Source organism: Cryptotermes secundus, unplaced genomic scaffold (genome assembly GCF_002891405.2).
Source record: "Cryptotermes secundus unplaced genomic scaffold, Csec_1.0 scaffold1024, whole genome shotgun sequence".
In the NCBI taxonomy this organism is placed as follows: domain Eukaryota; kingdom Metazoa; phylum Arthropoda; class Insecta; order Blattodea; family Kalotermitidae; genus Cryptotermes; species Cryptotermes secundus.
The window spans coordinates 55,345-81,871 of NW_019727414.1; the positions used below are offsets into that span (position 1 = coordinate 55,345).

The window sequence follows — 26,527 nt, forward strand, 5'->3', positions numbered from 1 at the left end:
CCAAACCTCGTTAGTTACAATACGTGCATTTGTTCCTTTTCTCTCCTCCGAACGTACATAACGACAAGGACAGATATATGTGTAAGTCTACCGCTGCATGTCATAGCATCTGTACGTGAGAGATAGCATTTGGTTTTAATCGTTCGTAGATAGCAGCATAATCACCCGGCGCAGGCTACAATAGGCCAATCAATGGCCGCCGTGCAGATTGGACCCAGTTGGACTCCAACCCCCACTAAGCGAATTAAAAAAAAAATAGTTAATACACCGTGTTTCTAGAACATCAGCTACAAGCTTACTGGCTAGGCTATTGAAAAGGTACCGTTGCTCAGGAAAAGCCCACATACTGCCAGAGATTCTATAATTCTTTTTTTTTTATTATTTCAAAATGGACTTGTTCAACTGCATGGAACGTCAATTCTCAGAAAGAGACTTTGGAGTAGGTTACATGATCCCGTATAAGGCACGATAAAATTACACTGTGAAGGGAATTGCTATTTCATAATGGATGTCACATGCTCTTTTAATGTTTATTATTAATACAAATATACACAGCAACATAAATAAGAACATGGTGGGTATACAACATCCAATAAACATAAAGTTAGAATGTCATCATTCGGTCTAGATTTCCAGCCAAAATCTAGGAGAAACAATGCATGCCATATACACACGCTGACGGGAATGTTTAGAAAGGGTAGCGCTCACTTCTTGTGTTCACTGCTGGCGTCCTCGCTAGAGTTGTCTTTCCTACAACAGTAAAACAAAACAGCATCAAGCTGCGGAAAAGAAGAGGTAAAAGGTAAAGTTATCCTTTTAACAGGCCGTGGAGGCCCATAGGGTTGTGAGATGTTGAGACTCCCACATTTTATAGACAATCGTCTCACAGATGGCGGTGAGGTTGTCTGCCTAACGTGCCGGCCGCCCTTTGGCCCCAGGAATATTCCTGGTACTCATTTCTGTTAGAGGCTGAGTCGAAACCAGGGCCATAGAGGGGCTGGAAGGACTAGGTAAATTGGAAAAAAAAAGCAAAAAAAAAACACATAATCGGGATGCCATCCCGCAACCTTCCGGCTTGTAGCATAGTGCCTCAACCAACTAGACTACCGCGTACTCCAGAAAAGAAGAGGTACTTAAGTATTAATCGGTGATCCAAGTTACTTTAAATTTTGCCCGCACCTATAGCACCTCCATCCTGGAAGTCTATTTGCAAGCACAAGACCCAAAGGCTAACCCTGGAGTTGAGGCTCTCACAGCTGTGGTTATGACGAGTTCTGTCGTGTAGGACGCCCCAGGAACATGTCGCCTCCATCTTGAGGCAATAGGCAGTTCTTGCCTACTGCCTGCTTCATTCTGGTTCCTTGCTTTGCTTACTTTTAAACTCTGAAGATGGAAACGACATCTTCCTTCGAAGCTTCAGTTGACATTCAGTGGACTACACGGCTTTATATCCCAGAAGATATTATTCTTAATAGCCACCGATGGAAGAATCTCATATCCAACAAGTTTTTTACATATTGTGGCGTATAGACCTGTTGTTAGCGTTGACTGTGAACAGCTGCAATTACTAGGTAACGACAGCAACACACAGTATTATGACTCATGCATGCCCCGCCTACGATTTTGCGGCAGACAACCATCTACCGAAATTGCAGCACCTGCAAAACAAATTTCTCAGCACCACTGGCAACTTTCCAAGGCTCACACCGGTTCACGATTTGCACATGGCTTTAAAACTTCCATACATATATGTTTATATAAGAAAATTATGGAAGCAACAAGCAGAAGTCATGCAAAATCATGAAAATGCAAGTGTTCGCAACATTGGACAAGGCTAACCCCGACACAGAAAATGTAAGAGGCTTAAACTTGGCGGCAGTCAAGCATACGACCGATCAACTGGGTAGACTGTCGTAGCAGGAGCTACTAATGGTAGAGCATGATCTCCTGTACTGAGCCTGGACTGACAGAGGCTTTGTGTATGTTGTAATACACGTAAATAAATTTAATAGCATGCAAAATATAAATTGTAAATAATGAAAACAGACTTATTACTGCTGACTGTGGCTCTGGCAAACGACAGACCTCGGCCTCCTATTAGCGAGGGCGCCCCACATCAACAAACACGCAACTGTCTGACAGTAATAAATGTCTGGTCGTAAGCCCCAGATGGGTGCTTTGTTCCAAGACAAACTGACCAACTGACCGTCGGTCGTAACATAAATTTGACTCTGACTTTGACAGTTCAGTTGGGTTCTGCATGGGAGGCTGTGAATAGAGGACCTGGACGCGTGAATCTGAATGATCTCCACTGTTAGAAGCCGTTGTCAGGAAACGGCTGGTGAAGGCAGCGGGCTAGAAGAGACTTAGCGGGTGCTGTGGTGATTTGTGAATTGTGGAGATTAGCGGCGACGCTGTAATTGCTTGTAGTTCTGAGTTGAGTGTATAAGTTGTCAACAGATCCATTCACCAATCCAAACTCCGTCTATAGTCACACATGCTACGTGACAGCATTTTAATTCTCCTAACTAATTTCGTATTAGGGTCTATACAGATCCCAATGAAAGTGTCGTGCAGTAATTCTCCCTTCACTGAACTGTAGGGTCTCTTGATGTCCTGCCCCATTTTAGTCCCTTTCTTCTCAAGATCTGACGAATGCAGAACATGCTATTCGTATTTTCGTAAGTGTATTGTAGTTTACTGAGTTATATCACCATTCAGTGTGGTTGGCGGGTGCCATAGTTTCGAAGGAGCATACTGCTTCCATCTTCAAGATAAAAGTAATTAATTATAGTTTGTATGTTTGCTTATATTAAGGAAATATTACCTGTTGTAGCAGCGGTACAAGTTGGTGATGCCGGTGTACATACATGACACTTGCTTGTTTCCATCCTCCTCCGCTTCAAGCAGCACATCCACCAATCCGACGGTCTCTGAAACATCAATATATGTGACTGTCGTTACATGGTTCTACTCTGCAGGTGGAGAAATTCTATTCACTGTATTTAATATGGGTAATTAACACGGAATAGCAGTTAACCGTATTGTTATCCATTGAAAAATCAGATAGCAAGAGAGTCTACTCGATATAATTCTTACCTGTTTTTTTTTTTTTATTGATGTGAACGTTAACCATACTAAGGCAGTAGTTTGTAGAGCTTGAGGCGGGACCTCCTGTGGGGTACGGCTATTGGCTAACAGGAGGTTCTCAGCATATATTCTCGAACAGTTAAAAAAAAGTAAACTAAAGCTGTCCCTGTAACAGGCCGTGAAGGCCCATAGGGTTGTGAGACGTTGAGGGTCCCACATTATCTAGACAATCGGCTCAAAGATGGCGGTAAGGTTGTCAGCCGTACAGTTACATAGTAAAATTGGAAATTATTATAATTCTCGATATGTCATAGATCGATTTTTCAATTTAAAGCATTTGTAAAGTGTTGGTAAATATTAATAATTGGTAGGAATCTAAAATGTGTTGATTTTAGAAATGAAAAATTAAAAAAAAAAAACAATTATATATATATATACAGAAGTAGAAAAAGCGACGGTTGTGGGCACGCGGTAGCGTAGTTGGTTGAGTCGCTATGTTACAAACCGGAAGGTGGCGGGTTCCACTTCCGGTGAGGTCATTGCATTTTTTAAATTGACCTAATCCTTCCAACCGCATTATAGCCCTGGAGTCGACTCAGCCTCTAACAGAAATGAGTACCAGGAATCTTTCTGGGGGGTAAAGGGCGGGAGCTTAGACGTCTCACAACCCTAAGGGACTCCATGGCCTGTTACAGGGATAGCTTTACATTTTGGGGGATTGAAGTTCTTGCGAAGCTGAGGGTCTCTATTTTATGAGGCTTAGAAATCTCTGTTCCTGGGGAAGAACATAGATTGGCGGTGCCTGAGAACATGGCAGTGGACGTAAGATGGACGAAATTGCAGGCTACGGAGAGAACTGCGCAATGAGGAAATGAATAATTTATTTGCCGCAGTAGTCTAAGCTATATAACGTTTAATAGTAGCCTAATTTAAAGCAAGACATTTGCCTATAGAAACTGAGGAAATATATAAAATCCAGTAAGGATAGGTCATGTTCCGACCGAGCTTCGAACTGGGTAACTCCATAATCTCTGTAGCTGAAATAGCGTCGTTAAATAAGTCCATGAATCTTATCACAGTAAAGCGTGTCGCTTGGTGATGTCATTCTTCAGCGGTACGTACCGTCGGTGGTTACGGTTGGCGTCTCGCTCCTTTTACCGTACCGGCTACCGATGAAGAACCTGTCGTTCCTTACAGCCACCTGCACAGGATTGCTTCCTCCTTGTTGCCGCCTCCCGCCGCCACCCCCACTGCTGCGTCCGTAACGACTGCCGCTCCAGAACATGCCTGAAACATAGCGTCGCCTTGGCATTACAGCGTCTTTCATGTCTAGCAGAGTGCGTCTTGAAGTAATGAAGATCGGAGTGCTATATTTCATAGTGCCAAATTTTGCGGATAGAGGGTGTCGCGTGGACAGCGCAACGGATCCCCACGGCTGTTAATCTCGGTTTTCTAGACCGGAACCGCTACTTCTTTGAACTAACTCCTCAATTGACACTAACTTCGCCGACAGGTCGCGCCATAGTTCAAGTGGCTAGTCGCTGGGCGACCCGTGTTCGATCCCGGGTCTGGTCAAGTGGGATTTGTGGTGGACAAAGTGGCGATGGGGCGGGTTTTCTCAGAGTACTTCGGTTTCCCTTGCCAAATTTAATTCCACCAAATTCTCCATCATAATCACCCGGGGCAGGTACAATAGGCCATCAGTGACCGCCGTGCCGAGTGAATCCAGCTGGACTCCACCCCCCACTAAGCGAATTAAAAAAAAATGATATAACTTCGCCGACAAGCGGCGGTCGCTCGGTCGGTATAGTTCACTTGCGGAGTGAAAGCCACGAAGTTTTTTACATTTCACAGCAGGCCTAGGAATTTGTGATACTTCTCTCAGCAACGTCAGTATCGGATAATAGCGCGTATTCTGAACCATAATTCTCTCAGAAAGTCTTTAACTCCATCAACTATGGCCACGAAAGTGCGTCATTCCCCGTTAGTGATGTAGCAGTTAGGCTATCATCAGAACGTTACTGGATTCTATTTCAGCCATACTTGAGTATTCACACGCCGGTGGCAAACTCATTCTTACATGGGACTTTAGGCCGTGCCATAGCTCAAGCGGTTAGTCGCTGGATCTCCACCGGAGCGGCCCGGGTTCGATCCTGGGTCTGGTCAAGTGGGATTTATGGTGGACAAAGTGGCGCTGGGGCAGGTTTTCTCCGAGTACTTCGGTTTCCCCTGCCAATCTTCATTACACCAATTGCTCCACAATCACTCTCACCTATCATCTGGGGCTGGTACAATAGGCCAGAAGTGGCCGCAGTATAAGGGACTTAGTCCCACCCCTCTAGCAATAAAAAAATACATGGGACTTTTCTTCCGTAAGGTTGCCTACACGAGCTATGACGTACCCTTGTTCGTAGAGTGGATGAGCTTTTGTCTGTCTGTGGCTTAGTACCATCACCTAATCAACTCTCACCATTCCTTTTAAAATTCGAAATGGAATACTCGCCATAAGTTACAGGTAAATTCCTATTTTCACCCATAGTTTTACAAAAAAGAATCCACCCTCCTTATGGATATAAATTAACTTTATGTATATTGAAATCACATAAGCAGAACGCAAGGAATCTCAACAAACGGCAGAGGAGGTTGCTGGAAATGATGTGCGTTTCTACCGTATTTCCAGGCTTTTTCTCGGTGCCATAGCGTCCAGACCGTTTCTGGGGCCCAATTATCCTCCCATCCCGCGGGTATCGACGGCTCTTTCTCGAGGCTAAAGCGGCTGTAGCATGAATCTGACCATTCAGGTCCACCTTGTGCCGAAGGTAAGAATGGGTCCTCTTTGTTTGGTGCTTAATTAAGCAGAGGACAAATTTGTTTTTGTGGGATTTTCCTCACGGCGATGACTGAGATATGATTCCATGTAGTCTGGTAGATAATTGCTAACGTTTAAGACTGATTGCCTGCTTCCATCTTCAGGGTAGAAGTGTAATTATTCGTAATTATACTCTTTGAGTAAGAGTAGTTATTCTTGTGTCCTGAAGATGGAGGCAGTAGGTTCCGCCGAGACCTGTTTATTGCACATCACACGGTGTTAGATCCCTCCCAAACTACTATAAAGTTTACTGTCGTTTCGGTGTTCATATTTGCGCAATCGTGGAGTGTGCTGGTGGTCGCCGAAGGAAACAGTTGAAAAGCGGGACCAGGTGCGGAGAGAACTCATAAAACGTGAAATATGACATTCTTTCCGAAACTTGCTCGAACACAGGGAACAGCGTGAGAAATGAAAATGTTACCAGCTTTTACACTTGGCCATCTTTATCAATGTTGCTATTTTTAGTTTATTTCTCCGATTTCGCGACTCCACACATCACCAGACACGTTAAATCCGTGTCTTAAGCGTTGAAGAGCTGGTTTATAAATATAATTTATGCAGCATTGCCCAGGATCACTCTTTTGTGGCATGTGACGCCGTTTAGCCTGGCGGAAAGCTAATTTTGGGAGCCATCTTCAGGAAGTGCTGCTTAAACACGGGCAGCTTATTAGCAGAAAGCTAATTATCTTGACAAAGTATGAAGATTAATATGTAAGATTTGAGGCTTTCACGGCGGTGACTATGAAGAAAGCAGTCTTCTGGGATTTNATATGTATGAGGATCGAGAAGAGTGTAAAGACATCGGCCCTTCAAGGGGACATACAACAAGCGCTTTTCAAAGTTGCGAATTCTCCTGAAAAAGGCTTTTGTTAGTATTTTGAATAGACCGTCTCTGTGGTCTAGTGGTCAGAGTGCCTGGCTAAAGATTAAAAGTTCCCGGGATCGATTCCCGGCGCTACCACATTTTCTGAGACGTAATGGGTCTGGAACGGGTTTCACTCAGTCTCGTGAGGATAATTGAGGAGCTGTTTCAAGGAAATAGCGGCTCCTGTCTAGAAAACCGAGATTAAAGGCTGTGGGGATCCGTTGCGCTGACCGAGCGACACCCTCTATCCGCTAATGTTGACACTAAATTCAACGACAAGCGGTGGTCGCCCGGTCGGTATAGTTCGTTTGCGGACTACAGGTAACGGAGTTCTTTAGTATGTTGAATTAATTCAAAGCGTAGACATGGCATAGACTGAAAGTAATAAAGAGGATAGATAATGTGAATTAGCAAAGTAAAGCAGGGAGAAATATACTTTCACTGATATTATTAAACACCGAAATTTTCGGAAAGTAAAAGAGACTGATGTTCCTGGGAATAAATTTCGTTCCTGTTATTTAAAGTACAAGATAACTTCAAAATCAACTTATCAACTTTTTATCTCCACATAAAACATTGAAGCGATCACACTTCTTTGCCGTGAAACGTTTCGTCAATACATCACGAGATTCAGAAAGAAATAACAATGACGTCATCGCTTTCACATGTCCTGCGATGTCATTCCATCACATGTAGACGGCACTGGAATCGATCGACTACAAAGGCAAAAACATTTATTTTTCGTTGTGACTCAATAAGAGTATGAGAATTGAACCCGTGGCTTCACAACACAAGGAAGTGATTGTTGTGCATCCTGGTGAATAGATTGCCGCACCGCGGGGCTCTTCAACTACATATTTTTATTTCACGTAGCCGGAATCAGTTGGAGTTGTGGTAATAAACTGTCATCTCCTTCTGCATTCCTTTGTGTGGTACGTGACGAATTTCAGACTTTTCGAATGACGTTGCGACATCCGCTGGTGTCGTATGTAGTCCACGTGATTATGAAAAGTGATTTGAAAGAAATGTTGAATAAATCATCGTGCCCGTCTATTTTTTATTTATGAACGAATACAGTCACTAGTTCAGACTATACAGAATGTCCCAGGAGGAAAACTCAATATTCTGGGCGGTCATTCTTCATATTGCTAGTGAGGTGGGACAAAGTCCCTTGTACTGCGGCCACTTCTGGCCTGTTGTACCAGCCCCAGCTGACAGGTGAGGGTGATTGTGGAGGAATTGGTGGAATGAAGATTGGCAAGGGAAACCGAAGTACTCGGAGAAAACCTGCCCCAGCGCCACTTTGTCCACCACAAATCCCACTTGAACAGACCCGGGATCGAACCCGGGCCTCCACGGTTAGAAGCCAGCAACTAACCGCTTGAGCTATTGCGCGGCCTCTGGATGGTCATAGTATTGGTCATTCTAAGCAAGAAACTGTATATGTACGTGTGTCCTATTCCGAACGGTTTCCGAGATTAAGCTGTTTCCTTGTACAGATTCAAAACTGTTGATAAGAGATATTACATTTTTTTTTTCCTTGGGACTACAGCCCCAGTGGGCCTAGGCCTACCTCCATGAATTTCTCTGTTCACTTCGGTTTTTCCAGATCTTAAACATACGGTAGGACCCCCTGGGCGAGTGATCAGCTCGTCGCAAGGCCTCTACCTGTAGACAAACACAGAAAAAAGCACACAAACATCCATGCCCTGAGTGGGATTCTAACCCACGATCCCGGCTTCCGAGCGAGCGAAGACAGTGCATGCCTTAGACCGCTCAGCTACCGTGACTGGCAAGAGATATTACATACTGTTTCTAATAAAGTTAAAAAGTGAAGTTGTCCTTTTGCATAACTAATTAAGCACTAGGTCATGAAGGCGTATGGGGAAGTGGTTATATAGATCCACATTTACTTGATGTCGGAACTAGTTGGAGGTGAGTGGTCAGTTTCACGCCCCTGCCGCTTTACCCCCAGATAAAAATCCCCCGGTAAACATTGAATAGGAGGCTGGGTAGGCCCAGAGCCGGTCTGAACGACTTGGAGAAGAGAATATTATTGACCCTACCGGGACTCGAACCCTACTCCTCGATCGTCTAACCCGTAGCCAGTCGCTATACCGACTGAGGTATCCCGGCTCCCCACTCTTCCTAATGCCAGTATTTATGGTTCAAGTGACAAAATTGGTACAGTTTACCTAGTATAATACATTTCCGAAAATTCCTCCCTCAGTATCAATGCACTCTGCAACTCGTGTGAGGACATGACGTGTTGCTCGTCTGTACAGTGCAATAGCTCTATCTCGGAAACAGTTCGGAACAGGACACATCTACATATACATTTTTTTGCTTAGAATGGCCGATGATACTATGGGACAGCCTCTGTGGTCAAGTGGTCATAGTTCCTGCCTACATATCCAGAGGTCCCCGGTTCGATTCCCGGTGCTACCAGATTTCTGATAAGTAGTCTGTCTGGGACAGGGTCCACTCAGCCTCGTGAGGATAATTGAGGAGCTATTTCAAGGAAATAGCGGTTCCGGTCTAGAAAACCGAGATTAACGGCCGTGGGGATCCGTTGCGCTGACAACGTGACACCCTCTATCCGCAAAAAAGTTGGCATTAACTTCGCCGACAAGCGGCGGTCGCTCGGTCGGTATAGTTCGCTTGCGGACTAAAACAACGGAGTTTGTTTGTATTTTGTTATATGTTTCAGCCAATATCGGAAGGCAACGAGCAATTTAAGGGATTGCCTTCTGATGATGGCCATCATTGGCCGAAACATGTAAAGGCCTTATTTTATTATTAAAACCTTTGTTGCATTTGGTGTTGTTTTCGTAGTTTTACTTGTACTTATGCCGGCGAGTGATGCCGACAACTTCACCGCCGTCTGTGAGCAGACTGTCTAGAAAATGTGGGAGCCTCGACATCTCACAACCATATGGGCCTTCACGACCCGTTACAGCGATAGATGTGCCCTTTTTATTGTTAATAAATAGGAATTCTGTACGAATCAACTTTTGTGTTGAGAAGTATCAGCACGGAAGCGTGACAAGGTTCTGAATGTCTACCAACCAGTGCTTCTATGCGGGGCAGGTATAAAGATCAGCTGGGGTAGTTGATGAGCCCCTTGGCTCTTCGCCTTACCCTCAATACCTGTCCTTCCGTCTGTCACAATTACTTCGCAATGTCGCGGTCCTCAAGTAGCTTCCTCCAACAGTAAGAATTTTCTGTACGGTCCGGCCACCAACGTCCATTCAGTCCTTTGAATTGTTGCGCAGATTAAAGAATAATCGTGTCAGTAGTTTGAACTCACTGTGACGTCAGTCTGTTTTCTGCGAGGTTCGCTAAAAATTGCCTACTGCGCGATGTATTTATTTCTATTTTTTTTACTGTATGTTTTCTTGTGAGCCGAGATAGCGCAGTCGGTATAGCGACTGGCTACGGGCTAGACGACCGAAGGGTCGGAGTTCGAGTCCCGGTAGGGTCAAGAGTTTTCTCTTCTCCATGTCATCCAGACCGGCTCTGGGGCACACCCAGCCTCCTATCCAATGGGTACCGGGGGCTTTCCCCCGAGGGGTATAGCGACCGGGGAGTGAAGCTATCCCCTCACGTCCAGCTAGTGCCGAGGTCAAGAAAATGTGGATCTATACATCCACTCCCCCATACTCCTCCACGGCGTAGTGCTTAGTTAGTTAAGCAGAAGAATAACTTTACGTTTTACTATCTATTTTGTAAAAGGGCCGCATGGATTAGATGAAGCCCTCCCAGTTGTAATATAAAAATATCACCACAACATAGCCCCCCCCCCAATATTGAATCAATTTTTTTTTCAGCTGCAGCCCTTGTAAAGTTAAAATCAAAATTAATTCCCGTCACATGTGGTAAAGCCCCGGCTCAAATTCTCTCCCCATGCTCATAACAAAGTCCACTTCCTAACACTTTACCCTTTTCACTTCCTACAACATTACCCTCTCAAACTTAATCTACTAGAAAGAGTAGCGGGCATTGCCTGGGAACCTTCAAAACTGGAGGAAAATATTCCCCTTCCTGCGTTTTGATGCAGCGTCTCTCACTAACCCTTCCCCCAACTTTCACACCCCTCTCTTCCTAAAAGAACTACTTTTTTTTTAGAAAGGAAGTGAATCTACGGTTCTTTGTGCCCATATTCAACATGATAAGTTCATGACTGATTGTGGCTTTGGCAGGGATATAGATCACTGTTAGTAGCTACGAACAGGACCAGAAATTGTTTGCAATAGAGAGTAGCGGATGTAACTGCGCTTCAGTCAGTCTTATATTCTTGACCAATGATGAAAAAGTTACGTAGTAAGCATATTCAATGGAACTGTGATTTCAGAGTGGCCCTCGATGGCTACGATGTGTGATGCTAGATCGATCGGAGCCCCCTAGAAATACTGTTCTTCCCACCGTTCTCTCTGCAGTTGAAACGTGACCAGGAATCCTTCTTGGAGGTAAAGGGCNTATAAGCCCGAAGGTCTCGGGTTAGTTTCCTGATGAGGTCAGTGGCTTTTTCAATTGACCTAATCCTTCCAGCCGCACTATAGCCCTGGGGTCGATTCAGCCTCTAACAGAAATGAGTACCAGGAATCCTTCTTGGAGGTAAAGGGCGGCTGGCGCACAAGGCTCAACCTTACCTCCATCTATGAGCCGATTGTCTAGAAAATGTCAGAGCCTCGACATCTCACAACCCTGTGGACCTCCACGGCCTGTTACAGGGATAGCTTTATCTCTTACATTTCATTTAGAATCGCACGCAGTCTCCTTGCTCTGACTCAGCTTACCTGCTTTGTGCCCACAGCCATAATTTCTCTCATTTCTATACACTGGCAAAACAAAAAGAATAAGTAAGTAAATGAAGACAAGAAGTCCTGGGATGAAATGATTTTTTACTTTCCTATAATACGACACGATCTCATAGAAATGGAGAAATTAGGAAGGGGGGAACAGACACACAGCAGCGATATAGGAGGGGCAAAACAAGTCAATTTCATTAGCCTCAAAAGTAAAGACGGAGGGGGGGGGCAGAGCAATATGGTCTCATAAGCCTCCTTTTACTTTTTTTTTTCAAAGTAAGGAAATTTGTCAAAAAAGATAAGGTCCTTTACAAAGGCCTCGGATGCTCCTATCCTTCTCATAACTTCCGATTGGTGCGCTCAGGGTTCCTATCCTTCTTATAACTTCGATTGGTTCGCTCAGGGCTCCTATCCCGGCCGTCCGTACCATTTTTTAATAAATACTACTTACTCCTCTGGGACAAGTCTCCACGTTTTCCATAACGCCCGCTGGAATAGAACTGAGCTGAGGACACTAGGATCACCAATGAGCAGGTCACTAGCACCATCAGCATCACCACGCTGCTCGTGGAGGTCATGGCCGCTGCAAAGGAAAAACAAAACAGCTGTCACTTTTCCAACAAACAGCAAATCGGACTGAACACACTACAGAAAATACTATTTTAATTGAGTTAATGAATTGTCGCTTTTTAGCGCGTTTGAAGAATTCATACTACTTTTTTTTTTTTCGATTTACGTTATGATCTTCTCTGCAACCTTGCTCATGTTTGTTTCCTTTACTCTCTCAGAATCTCGTAGTGTACGTGTATTCAGAAAACGGCCTTCTGGATTCAGACACTTGCAGTCTCGTATATACATACCGACGATTCGGAGGAACACATTGCTTCTTTCATCAGTGTTGAAGTAAGTAGGGTGAGGTATCTGTTGGGTTGTAGACCTGTAAGCATATAGGTGGTCACCCACACCCATGGGACAGGTCCTGCGGCGCTGAGTAAAATCCTCCTTGTAACCACGGTTCAATTTAAACTTAAGTGTTGAAATATATACGACCGCCTCTGTGGTCTAGTGGTCAGAGTTCGATTCCCGGCGCTACCAGATTTTTTCTGAGAAGTAGTGGGTCTGGAATGTAGTCCACTCAGCCTCGTGAGGATAATTGAAGAGCTATCTGAAGGAAATAGCGGCTCCGGTCTAAGGAACCAAGATTAACTGCCGTGGGGATCCGTTGCGCTGAACACGCGACACCCTCTATCCGCTGAATTTGGCACTAACTTCGCCGACAAGCGGCGGTCGCTCGGTCGGTATAGTTCGCTTGCGGACTCAAGCCACGGAGTTTGTTTTGTTGCAATGTATACAGTTTACTGCAGAGGAAGAACTAATTATTACAGACACACTAGGGTACCAAGGCAGTCCTTGCGTGTGGTATGTGAGTTAGTAAAGGCCGACAGATACTTCGCTACGTGGACTAGCGGAGCATGGCTACCGTGACTTCGTGACAATTAAAATAAGCATGCACACGTCATTTCATTTGATTTAATCCCACAAAATTGCAGGCTTTTCTGCGGTTATATTTGCAGTCACGACCGAATGTTAACGTCAGGTTCCGTTGCTAATCCACTCGCGGCGCCGCTAGACACGCGCTCGAATTATTACAACCTGTTGCAGACCCAACTCTGTATAAGACAAAGGCGAGCCCATCCCTGTGCTTAATGAATTAAGCAGCTGTTCATGAAACAATATGGGGGAGTCCACGTGTATCGTCTGCAGTATTAGCCACGGCGTTTGATGGAGGTGCCGATCATAGTGGACTCGCAGTACAAGGCATAAATTGTCTTCGCTCGCTCGAACGCTGGGTTCGTGGGTTCGGATCGCACTCAAGGCATGGATATCTGTATTGTGTGTTTATTGTGTGTTGTTCTATGTGTAGCTAGAGAACTTGCGACGGGCTGATCCCCCGTCCAAAGAGTCCTACCGATTGTGTATAGAATCAAAACACTTAAAAAATCGGCCAAGGCCCAACTATGGGTTGTAGAGCAATAATAATAATAATAAGTAAAGTATCCCTGTAACAGGCTGTGGAGGACCATATGGTTATGCGACATCGAAGCTCCGACATTTTCTAAACAATCGGCTCACAGATGGCGGTAAGTTTGTCAGCCTTAAGCGCCGGCCGCTCTTTACCTCCAGGAAGATTCCTGGTACTTATTTCTGTTAGAGTCTGAGTCGACCCCAGGGCCAGAATGTGACTGGAAGGATTAGGCCAATTTAAATGAAACAAAACATGGCTTCTCAAGAAAGAAATATGCCGCACTGTTGACCGTCATCATTATCATAACATCACTTTGTTTAGCCATGGCCTGCCTTATAAGGTTTTGTATTCACATCTTTCGATTTCGCAACAGTATTTTTTTACAGAGCAAGGTCGACAAGCTTGCGCCCAACCTGGAGGAGTGTTGACCCTAAACTATGATATTGATATTTATCCACACGAAAATATATATAGAGTACGCAGTAATCTTCTTGCAACCGTATGACGTTTATGAACTATTTTCTTTGCTAAAGAAGGTAATAATAACAGATTCTCATCAACAGGTAAATGATTTTATCACAATGTTTATGATTAACATCAGAAGAAATTAAAATGTACTCGAGTAATTGGAAAAAGTACGACAATTCGCCTCGCATCCACGAAATGCAAACCAATATACCCTCACTGCCATAGCAGCCAGGGATATTGTGCAGACTGGAAATAGTGTACAGTAAATTTCATAAAATATTTGTGTGTTCTCTATTCGACTCACAGTAGGAAACAGGAAATTGACAGGATACTGGGTTGGTTCCCAAGTTCCAAGTTACTACTGCCTACTTCTCATGCAGCCCTCATGAGTTAAATTAATAAATTAAACCCTCTGGCGTTGAAGGCCCTCAGATTAATTACAAAAATGATACCATTCGATCAGAAAATCAAAATTTTTTCGTCATTATCCATAATGGTTCACAAAATTTACTACATAATATGAACCAATAAATACGAACACCCAGGCTAGTCAGAAATGCTCAGATCCTGGACAGCGTTCCTGCATGAAGCTGACGTACCAGGCAGTTGGTTCGATATGTCTCCCAAATTTCTTTCTCTCTCTCACTCACTCGTGGAGCTGAGCTTTTCTTGAGAGGCCGCCAATTGTGCAGCTACTCAAGAACTTCCCAGCATTTTATGGAACCCGAAGGTTCATTACAGTGTTCACAAGAGCCCTCTACTGGTCCCTATCCTGAGCCAGATCAATCCCTATCGTCTTATCTCTCTAAGATCCGTTTTAATATTATTCACACACCTACGTCTTGGTCTTCCTAGTGGTCTCTCTCCTTCTGGCTTTCCCACCAATATCCTATATGCATTCCTCTTCTCTCCATTCGTGCTACATGCCCTGCTCACCTCATCCTCCTTGATTTGATCCTTCTAATTATATTTGGAGAAAAGTACAAATTATGAAGCTCCTCATTGTGCAGTTTTCTCCAACCTCCTGTCATGTCATCTCTCTTCGGTCAAAATATTTCTCTCTCACACACACACACACACACACGCACACAGAGGAAATTTACGTTTTTATATACGTCTGAATGCTTTATGAGAGCTGAAATCCTCCTATGACACTCTTGCCCTAAAGACTGGCAATGAGCCGAGAGCTTGGGGTACATAACGTTTCCGGATGTTTTGTTTTGCTGTTCTGTACCCCCGCAGAGGCAGAGAGATCTGCTGGAGCGTGATACAGCCCACAGTCACAAATTCCTCTGCTGAGTGACCCCATCAGGGCCACAAATATAACACTACATACAGCTGGGTGAGTCCTCGAGAAACTAACATCTACCCAGATACCAAAAACGAATTGCAATTTATAAAACCGAAGGTTCGTTACAGTCTGCCACTTGTTTCTATCCTGAGTCATGTGAGTGCAGTCCACACCCTCCCATCCCATTTTTATAATCCATTTTAGTATTGTCACTCGTATGTGTGTGACTATAGACGGGGTTGTTTTATTGGACATCGGATTTATGACCACTTTAACACATACCTCGTAATTACACTCAATTATAACACCATCGCATTGCACTACAGCACACGATAGGTCTTTTCCAGGCTTCAGTTTTTTCACTAGACGCTTCCAGGCATCGGCTTCTAACAATGGCTGTTCCTCTGCTTCCGGGTTTAAGTACCCTCTGATCGGCGGCTTCTTTCCAACTGAACTGTTCTTCAAAGTCTAAAGTCACATTGCGACTGACGATCAGTCAGTAAGTCTTGGTGTCGAGCCACATCTGGGTCTCATGACCAGATATTTATTACTGTTTGACAGTTACGGTCTTGTTTTTGTGGGGCGTCCTCTCTGACGACAGGACGGGTCTGTCTCTCATATACGCTGTTGGCCCTTGCAAGCGAGTCTTTCTCGGGTCCCAGTCCCTTGGTACTCGCGACCACAGACATCATAGAAATGATTCGAACATCATAGAAATGATTCAAACTGGGAAACTTTGGCTCGGCGCAGAGAGATAGCTCGCGAATGTCCTCTCTACAAAGCATACACGAGAGAACGGGCATGGGAGGCTATAGGTGATAGATTAGGAAGACCATGCTATCTGAGCAGGGTAGATCATGAAAGGAAAATTAGAAGCAGAAAGCAAAAGACAGATATCGGGAAATATTCCTTTGTAAATAGGATCATCCAGCTCTGGAACCAACTGCCTGCAGTTGTTTTAGGGGCTCGCTCCTATAAACCAAATAATTTTAAAAAAAGCGTTGGGAAAGCTATACATAAGGCTAAGTTAAAAGGGGGAATCATCTAAAAGGCAGGTAAGTGAAGTGTAGCGTAGGGTAGAGAAGGGAATTAATTAGTATTTTATTAATATTAACAATTTTATTTATTCTATTAATTATTGACATAATGTATTCATTCTGGATAGTATGTCAATGGTGTGTCATTGTGAGTTTTGGGCGCTGTGTTGCATTCATGCATTGTGTCACTTTGTGACTTTGTGTTATTTTACTTGTTTGTGTTATTTGTTTGTGAGATGTATAGCTATTTGTATGTTGTGTCTTGTAGACCACTGCCACCGGGTTAAAACCCATTTGCAATTAGAATCAATAATAATAACAAAAATATTTTACTGTCTCAGATTTGAGATTTCCCTTTTCGTTGCCTCCTACATAGATTTGCATTTCTCGTTTGTCCCATGCGTTCTACACGATCCCTCAATCTCATTCTTCCATGATCCATTATTCTAATAATATCTGGCGAGAGGCAGAAATTGTGAAGCTCCTCATTATGCTATTTTCTCCCTCTTACTTAACTCCTTATGTACATATATGTTGATACTGTTGGACTGACAACTCACAGAGGCCACTTAAACGCAGGATTCCATGAAATTCCATGCAGTGTTCACGGCCGCATTTATCTGCCTTGTATTTTGCTAGTTTCTAACATCATAAGTATTTTATGCAAAAATCTATTCGTGTAAATTGTTATTAGTTCATGTAAAGTTTTCTTTTATATCTCCATGTCAGAAGATGGCCACATATGGCTGGAACTTGTCATTCTTTATGATTATTTACTTAAAAGCAGGCACATTAATGGTATTTGTTATATTTAATTTAATGGAATTTATATCTTTCAGCCATTACCGAAACGTGAAGTTAGCATCTGTCAGTAGTTGACCTAATCATGATGTGTGAATCTTTCAGCGGTTAACCTGAATCTTTCAGCGGTTAACCAGAACATGAAGCGAGAATCTTTCAGCATTTATCAGAAACATGAAATCACAGTCTTTTAGCGATTTGCCTAAATATGAAGCAAATATTTTTCAGTAATTAACCCAAATGTGAAATGAGAATCTTCTAGCGGTTAGCCTAAATGTGAAGCCAGAATCTTTCGGCAATTACTTAACACGAAGCGAGAGGGCCGCGCCATACCTCAAGCGGTCAGTCGCTGGCTTCCCACCGCGGCGTCCCGGGTTCGATCCCACGTCTGGTCAAGTGGGATTTGTGGTGGGCAAAGTGGCGCTGGGGCAGGTTTTCTCCGAGTACTTCAGTTTCCCCTGAAAATCTTCATTCCACCAATTACTCCACAATCAGTAACCGCTTGAGCTATGGCGCGGCCTTAGAACTGGGTTACTTTCACAAAGAACTGAAATGTATACGCGGCCTGCAGTGTTCAACAACGCGCTCCGTTTCGTGCCCGATATTCGATGTGACGAAATTTGCTTCAGTAAGAAGCGAGTGATGAGATAACCTCACCTCTCCATCAAGTCGCTGTCAATTGTCCATCTTGTAGCTTGTTTGAGGAGTTTCTGTTTTGTTTCTAAAGTGACGTCATTGTGTAGACGATAATGATATTGTTCTTGCCGGTAATTGAGTGATCGGAGGCTGATCAGTCACAGCCTTCTGAATACTTCTGTCTCAGAGGAGGCCAAACTAATTGACTTATTGCGTCAGTTCACTGCGTCCGACGTCACAAAATTTTCCCTAAGCCTTTGTCTTTTCAGTTTTATGCGATGGTTTGTTTACAGTGGTATCTGGAAGAAATTAAGGATACACACAGTAAATTGCATCTTGGTTGTGTTCAGATACCCATACAAACTCATTTTACTTCGTTTGTGGTTAGGAAGCAGTATGTTTAGAGCAGCAACGAGCAAGACGTATGATTTACTTACTTACTTACTCATGGAGCTCAGCCTTTCTTGAGGAACCGCCAATTCTGCAGCTACTCAAGAATTTTCCAGAATTTTATGGAACCCAGAAGTTCGTTACCGTGTTCACAAGAGCCATCCACTGGTCCCTATCCTGAGCCATATAAATCCAATCCATACTATCCCATTCTATCTCTCTAAGATCCATTTTAATATTGTCCAACTCTCTACGCCTTGGTCTTGGCAGTTGCCTCTTTCCTTCTGACTTTCCCACCAATATCCTATATGCATTCCTCTTCTCCTCCATTCGTGCTACATGCCCAGCCCACCTCATCCTCTTTGACTTGATCATTCTAATTATACCTGAAGAAGAGTACAAGTTATGAAGCTCCACAATAGGCGGGTGATTTAACAACTTACAAGAGAAGTAACCCCCAAAACCTGTGCGGATATGGCGCTGAGGAAAATAATCTCGCCGCTGTGGGAATCGAACCTCGGTCGCCAAGTTTCTACTTAGTCTCTTTTCTGACTGACCAGGAGATACATAGGATAATGTCCAAAGCATTTATTTAGGTCTATTAGTGAGAAATATATTTATGTTGCTTAAAATATTCTCCACCCTCGAACGTGAGCTTCTCAAGAAAGACTGTACTCTAAGATTTAGTCCTTCAGGATATTTTTGAGATACCCAAGAAATAGTTGGGTACACAAGGAAAATTCTGACACTATTCCCGTTCTGAGTGGTATTTTTATGCCTTTGCTTAGGCTTACAAGATTGCCCGTTATTTACCATGTATCGGCGCGTGCTGTTTTACTGTCTACATTACACATTTGATCCAATTATTGATGTATTCCAACGTGTCATGTTCATAGTCAGTACAACATTCCCATATATTTGAGGTTCTCTTCGGATTAGGAAGTGTGTCCCATAGTTAAATCGCGGGAAACATTTTGTAGGGGAAACCGGGACAAGATGTTACAACTAATTAAAATTTTGATATTTAATTCTGTACTAAACTGACTGGTGAGAAACATTTCATATTTTAGCTACATGATAGAAGCACTGAGAGATGTGTAAATTGATACTTATAAATGCTAAGATAGTGCAAAATGCATCTTTTTACCTGATATACGCGTAAGACATTCTCACTCATGGGACAAACTGGTATCAGTTGATCCACTTACTGTTACACTCATATGACGCAGATAATTCAGCCTCTCCACTTGCAGTCCTTTCGTGAAACCATCTCAGTATAGTGAGTTGTAGCAACATGTATTTAACACGTTGGGGTATAATACTGCTGGAACACACATGTGAGCTCAATCCTCGATTTGTTTAATATCACTGAGCACGTAACATCGCTTTTCGTTTACGGCAGCACGTCTCCTCCCCCAAGACACAGGAGCCCAGTGGTAACATTTCATGATCGACCATATTTCCTGAGATACTGCCATCCATTCGTAACCACGAGAAAAACTTCTAGTTCCAATATTACTACAGGTATAAACCTGACCTTAAATTACCACGTCTTGTTCGCATTTATGGTAAGAACTTACAGTGAGGTACTCAAAAAATAAATGTTCTGCATAACCCACACTCTTTATTCTTTTCGGAAATCGTCCAAACTTGAGGAACACGTGCCAAAACATAAAATATTTCAACTAGAAGCAAGGCAGCAAGCGTGAACGTTGCACAGCGCGTTATTTAAAAAAGTGTCATCTTCCCCCGGTTTCCCCAATTGTTGCAACACGGCATGTCGTGTATCCCATTTGTTTCGGTAACACGGAGGCTTGGCGGCGAGAGGTATTGATAGGTGTAATCATGATCTGCAGTATTATTTTGCACTGGGCCTATTATTTACACATGTAATTAGGTGAGAGGTTTGTACTCAGGCGATTGGTTTCTGTAACTCATGAACTTGTTCCATTCGTTAGTCGTTGTCTAGTATATAACATTCACTTAGTCTTGATACACTGCTTTACAAAACGAAATTAAACGGAAGTTTATCACGTAGATTCGGAGAACTGTAAATTTGGACCGAGCGATAGTTTCGGAACTGTGCCTAACCTCAACAGAAAGTTTTCCGTTACGTTTGTGGCCTGTTACGTAAAGTAATTACAGGTCTCTGAATTATCGACGGTTAAAATTCAGGCTGATTGAACAGTTGCATACAGATTACGTAATTTTCTTCATATTATTTCTCTTAAATATGCAAACTGCTCCAACGCACTTTATCTCAACTTTTTTATTGTTGTTAATTAGACAGAACTCCGTGAGAGCGCTAGTGTTTTCGTTCATCTGTCTGTTTCCCTTATTGAAAAGCATTGCGTCTTCTCGTACGTGCGTTTAGAATGAAGAGATTAGCTGCTAAAACTGAGGCAACAGCCACTGAGATATATTAATCCTGATCAGATGGATCGCAGAGTTATTGGCTCACATCCAGCTAGTAACGATAAGCAAAACACGTTTATGCAATACAAAATAGTGTTGCTTAGTTTATATCTTCAGCCTCAATACCTCACCCAATTTCAGTCGGAAAACTCGAAAGGAGCATAATCGAATCCGGGACTCCCGAATGTGAAGCAATAATGTTGCCCAACGTACTGCGACATTCTGTGAAGCGCAGTATGCATTATTGCAATAAGCCATACAAATTTACTTGCATGAATTATTTGAAGCACGAATCCCTCTTGTATAACATTAAAATACTCGGTTCGTACCTCACAGGAAACGCAATGCGCCTACGTCATAAAGAACAGTCGGTTAATGCTGGTTATGGAAATAATTGGATTTTTCAGTTGACCTAATCCTTCCAGCCGCACTATGGCCCTGGGGTCGACTCAGCCTCTAACAGAAATGAGTACCAGGAATATTCTTAGTGGTAAAGAGCGGCCGACGCGTAAGGCTGGCAACCTCACCGGCATCTTTGAGCCGGTTTTCTACAAAATGTGAGAGTTCTCGACGTCTCACAACCCTGTGGGCCTCCACGGCCTGTTACAGGGATAGCTTTACCTTTTATTCCACTTTATATTAAATATACCAAACACTTTAAAAAACACATAATGGGCAAAATTCAGAATTTATTGACATGAAAGCTGGCAGTAAATACAGTAACAGTGTGCTTTAAAGTGTTCAACAGCTCTCGTGTTTGTCACGGAGTAGTTTCAACTGGATGGAGACAGAGAGAGAGAGAGAGGAAAAAAAAGACATTAACTTAGTTTCGACGAAACAGTGAAGAGATTGTTGGATTTGAGATACTCACAACGGTGACTATGAGAAGTTCTATCTTGTGCGATAAAACTCCGTGTAGTTAGATGAAAGTCGGCCGCTCCATAGCTCAAGCGGTTAGTCGCTGGCTTCACACCGCGAAGACCCGGGTTCGATCCCGGGGTCTGGTCAATGGGATTTGTGGTGGGCAAAGTGGCGCTGGGGCAGGTTTTCTCCGAGCACTTCGGTTTCCCCTGCCAATCTTCATTCCACCGATTGCTCCACAATCACCCTCACCTATCATCTGGGGCTGGTACAATAGGCCAGAAGTGGCTGCAGTACAAGGGACATAGTCCCACCCAACTAGCATTATAAAAAAATAGATGAAAGTCAATCGCAGTTTCGGAGGAACATATCGCCTCCGTCTTCAGGCTCGAAAAGTAATCAAAGAAGGAATCACCAGAAGCAGGCGGTGTTCTGAACGTTTGCACACAGAAGTAAGCACCACGAGAAACTCAAGTCCGACATCTTGTGGGACAGGGGTGGATAGACAAGCAGACGTGCGAATCAATTGGGTCGGTTTCCTGCTCTGAGGAACGGTTGAATCAATCGGTTTAACGCAAAATTACGAACGTTCTAATCCCTAATATTTCTTCTATTTCTGCTGATCTGTTTAGCGTATTGTCACTAGCTCTCTCTAGCCGGAATGATTTTAATCAGCCAGAGCGCATCGTTTTGGTTGTTGCGAACAATGAAACAGACTGACAGAGTCCCCCTCTGCTGGAGGGCAACGCAAACATCATCAACTTCAAGAACGAAGAGCAGCATTCGCCTCCGTGCAAGAATGAGCTATGTACGCTTTTCGTGTATTATTTTTTTGTTGTTTCTTCCATTCATTTGCCCCCACCCCTTCTTCTTCCTTGTATAATCTGCTGTATTCGTTTTCTGTGTTTCTGTGTTTTTCTTTGCCTATTTGTGGTTTAACGACGCAATCAGCAACACATATATCTAAATAATCACCAATACATTACTATATATTTATACATCACTCACAACCAAACAATATTACCACATCTTAAATATATATTATCAGATACGTAAGGGGATAGAAACAATGCCTACCACAAGATAAAAACTACCCTCTACCCTACGATATATCATCAAGAACATTTAATTCACTTTTTAATAATAATTACAGTGTATAATAAATTAAAATTAATTAATAATTAGTTAGCAGTAAAAATTACATAATGACATATCTGAAACAATGTTTTAACGTTTTAACTTTTATAACTAATATTACAATATAAACAAAATTTATATTAATATTATTACTAATATGGATCTCTATTAGCGAGATACTTCAATAAAGAGTGTTATATCATGAAAACTTCCTGATGATTCAGCTGGATCGAAACACGTAGCAGATACAAAATAATAAACAATAAATAATAAACTTCAGTCGTTGCTTCAATGTGGAAACACGAGTTTTTCTGTCCTTCTGGGCCGTCTTAATATACTAAAATATATGATTATCTATTTCAGACCTAACTGGATAATTTGAGAAATTCCATCTTTATCTGTAGTTTCCATAAATTCCTCTTCCATTCACCCACACGTATCGTGTTATAGGCCTCGAGGAACATTTTGAAATCACGAGGGAATTGCGTCATAAACCGTTGTCGCTCTCAGTCCTTTAAGCACGTGAAATACCGCTAGCAGTAGAAGCGTAGCCTGCCCACGTAATAGGACGGCGCTCATTGGAAACAGTTGATCGGAAATAACTTCATTTCGTTTGACTTTTTGTCAAACAGATAATTACATTATTAGCCACGAACTGGTTACGTATGAAATTGTATAGAACCTGAAACAAAACAAATTTACCACTCCGAATTAATCTAAAATTTACCGTCGTCTTTACGATGACATATACACGCGTACGAAGAATATATGCTCATTTCAGCCAGTGTTCATACCGGCATACCGCTTGAGCTATGGCGCGGCCTAGCCGACGTTGTATGTTACGTACGTAATTAATTGAATTGTATACATAGTTGAGTAGTCGCTCTGTCCCGTATATTACTAGTATGAAACACATCATGGCACTTCGGTGCAATATATTGTCGCCATAGACGGGGGGTTGGAATTTGCTAATCGGATTTATTGAACACTTACAACTCGTAATTTCAAGTAAGGACTATGTTCTCACCATTCTACACACTTCACAAATCACCATAGGACACACTAAGTCCTCTGTCCGCTACAGCCGTTGCTTTGTAGCGGCTTCCAACGGCGGTCTTTCCCCTTCGTCTGGGTTCCCTAACTGTCCCCGGCCTCAGCTACCAGCTTCTAACAGCAATAGTTCACAACGACTGAACTACAGTAGTCCTATGTCTCGCTCACCAGCCAACAATTCCCTGACCGACTGATTCTAACTCTTAACTTGCCCTGCTTATAATATCTCAGCACGGGCCGCGTAGAAAACTCCGGTTCCCATTGTTGTAGTGCCCTCCTGTTGCCGTGAAATCGTTGCGTTCGTGTCTTTTGCGGAGTCGTTACCTAGCAACGGCTCTACATGCCACAATATGGAAGTATACAAATTTTCCACCATGTTACAGTTTTGCGTACTGAATTCTGAACCAAAATAGCACTTATTTTTATTAATTTTGTATTCTCTTATAGCGCGCATAACGTGTGCCAACCATACTGTAAGGAAGTGATGGTTCATAATCGAATAAATGTATAATCTTATATAATAATATCACTATTTAAAAATTAGTTTCTGACATTAAGGGAGGAACAGACTGAAGGTGTTTGAGAACAGGGTGCTGAGGAGAATAGCTGGACCGACGAGGGATGAAGTGACAGGAGGTTGGAGAAAACTGCATAATGAGGAGCTTCATAACCTGTACTCTTCTCCAAGTATAATTAGAATTATCAAGTCAAGGAGGATGAGGTGGGTGGGGAATGTAGCACGAATGGGGAGACGAGGAATGCATGTAGGATATTAGTGAGAAAGCCAGAAGGAAAGAGACCACTGGGAAGACCAAGGCGTAGGTGGGTGAACAATATTAAAATGGACCTTAGAGAGATACAAGCAGGATGGGATGATGGATTGGATTGTTCTGGATCAGGGCAAGGACCAGTGGATGGCTCTTGTGAACACGGTAATGAACCTTCTGGTTTCATAAAATGCTAGGAAATTCTTGAGTAGCTTCAGAATTGGCGACTCCTCAGGGAGGGCTCAGCTCCATTAGTAAGTAAGTAAGTAAGTTTAAAAATGGGTGGTAACTTTCACGTTCAGATGTTTTGCTTTAAAAACGAATATACGTAAATGCTCTGCTGATATTACGAATTTTTTTCTGTCATTTTTATGATCCGCTTACCAGATTTAGTGAGAAACAGCTTATTTCATACATGTTACCTAAAAAAGAGAATACAAAAATTTGTTGTGATGCGTGCGCATTGCCGCAAGTAATACCAGCCTCGCACGGAGAGTTTGAAAGGAAGAAATGCCACTCTCCTGCAGTTTTGTAACAGCGAGGTTGAGGGAGGGATAGAAACAAAAAGTTTAGATGTCACTGCGAGCAGAGCGGGCCTTGAGAAGAGTAACGAATTTCAGACAGAAGCTTTTAAATTTAACTTAACAAGCATCAGAGAGGTCTGCATTCATTAATGTGATAAATAGCAATTTGCATATTGCATCATTAAACCATTTGTTATCGCGTCTTATTTTCACCTACTGCTTTTCAAATTTAGGGTGCGGGCATCTCGTACTTTTGGCTTCTTTGCACCTCAACCGAGCCCTTCTCCGTCCGACTTTACCCATAACATATCTCGAGGACTGCTGAACTGGTATTAATGGATTTCGGTATAGGTGAGCTTTACTATATCTTTGCAAGAACACTCGCGTTTTCTTTAAAATGGGACAAAAATGATTAAGAGGAGGTTGAACTCTGGTAATGCTTGCTACCATTCAGTCCGGTACCTTTTGTCAGCTGTCTGCTGTCCAAAAACATAAAAAATAGAATATACAAAACTATAATTTTGCCTGTGGTTCTGTATGGATGTTGGTTTCTAGCGTTAAGGGAGGAACCTAGACTGAGAGTCTTTGAGAACAGGGTGTTGAGGAGAATATTCGGACCGAAGAGAGATTAAGAGACAGGAGGTTGGAGAAAACTGCATAATGAGGAGCTCCATAACTTATACTCTTCTCCAAGTATAATTAGATTGATCAAGTCAAGGAGGATGAGATGGGCAGGGCATGTAGCACGAAGCAGGAGAAGAGGAATGCATATAGGATATTGGTGGGAAAGCCAGAAGGAAAGAGGCCACTAGAAAGACCTAGACGTAGGTGGACCTTAGAGAGATAGGATCGGATATTCTGGATTAATCTGACTCAGGATATGGACCAGTGGAGGGCTCTTGTGGACACGGTAATGTACCTTCGGGTTCCATAAAATGCTGGGAAGTGTTGAGTGGCTGCGCAACTGGCTGCTGGTCAAGAAGGACTCAGCTCCATGAGTGAGCGGATGAAGGGCAGAAATAACGAAAAGCGTACATGAGGCAGATGAGTGATTTGTCTCTTCAGACAGACACTTGACAGTCTCTTCAAACCTGCGTCATTACGTTCAAAAACAAGCACAACTTCTGAGTTATCTATTGATGAGTAAATGTATTGTCTTTTTATAGTTTTTAAATAAACGTACTGTAGTAATATTTCTGTATTTATTTTCATCGGCACTACTTATATAATTAAATTTTTCATTCATTTGTGTTTTAAGTTTTTTTTTTATTTTATTTTGGAGTTACCTTTGGCTTCACTAATCTGGATTATCGCTTAATCCAGATGACCTCTCGCCAAATTTACCCTCATTAGCGAGAGTTCACTATGTATATATTTTTTTATTAGTATTTTTTGCCAATTTACAGTCTACTTAACCGTAAAGGAAGTAACAAGTAAATGTGATATCTCTTCTTATGTCTTGAAGGCGGTAACTTCCCAGCGGCGG

At 42.8% G+C, this 26,527-nt stretch overlaps 1 protein-coding gene across 1 annotated transcript in view; it reads right to left on the bottom strand.

The window, feature by feature from the left end:
- Window positions 1-507: 507 nt before the first annotated feature.
- The window catches only part of LOC111864768 (RYamide neuropeptides), a 52,884-nt gene continuing 26,864 nt past the window's right edge, over window positions 508-26,527 (bottom strand). The window contains exons 2-5 of the mRNA XM_023852279.2: window positions 12,087-12,218; window positions 4,213-4,377; window positions 2,828-2,933; window positions 508-750 (exon numbers count right to left, since the gene is read on the bottom strand). Coding sequence (XP_023708047.1) covers window positions 705-750; window positions 2,828-2,933; window positions 4,213-4,377; window positions 12,087-12,213 — 444 coding nt within the window. The 5' untranslated portion in view covers window positions 12,214-12,218 and the 3' untranslated portion in view covers window positions 508-704. The remainder of the gene's footprint in view (window positions 751-2,827; window positions 2,934-4,212; window positions 4,378-12,086; window positions 12,219-26,527) is intronic.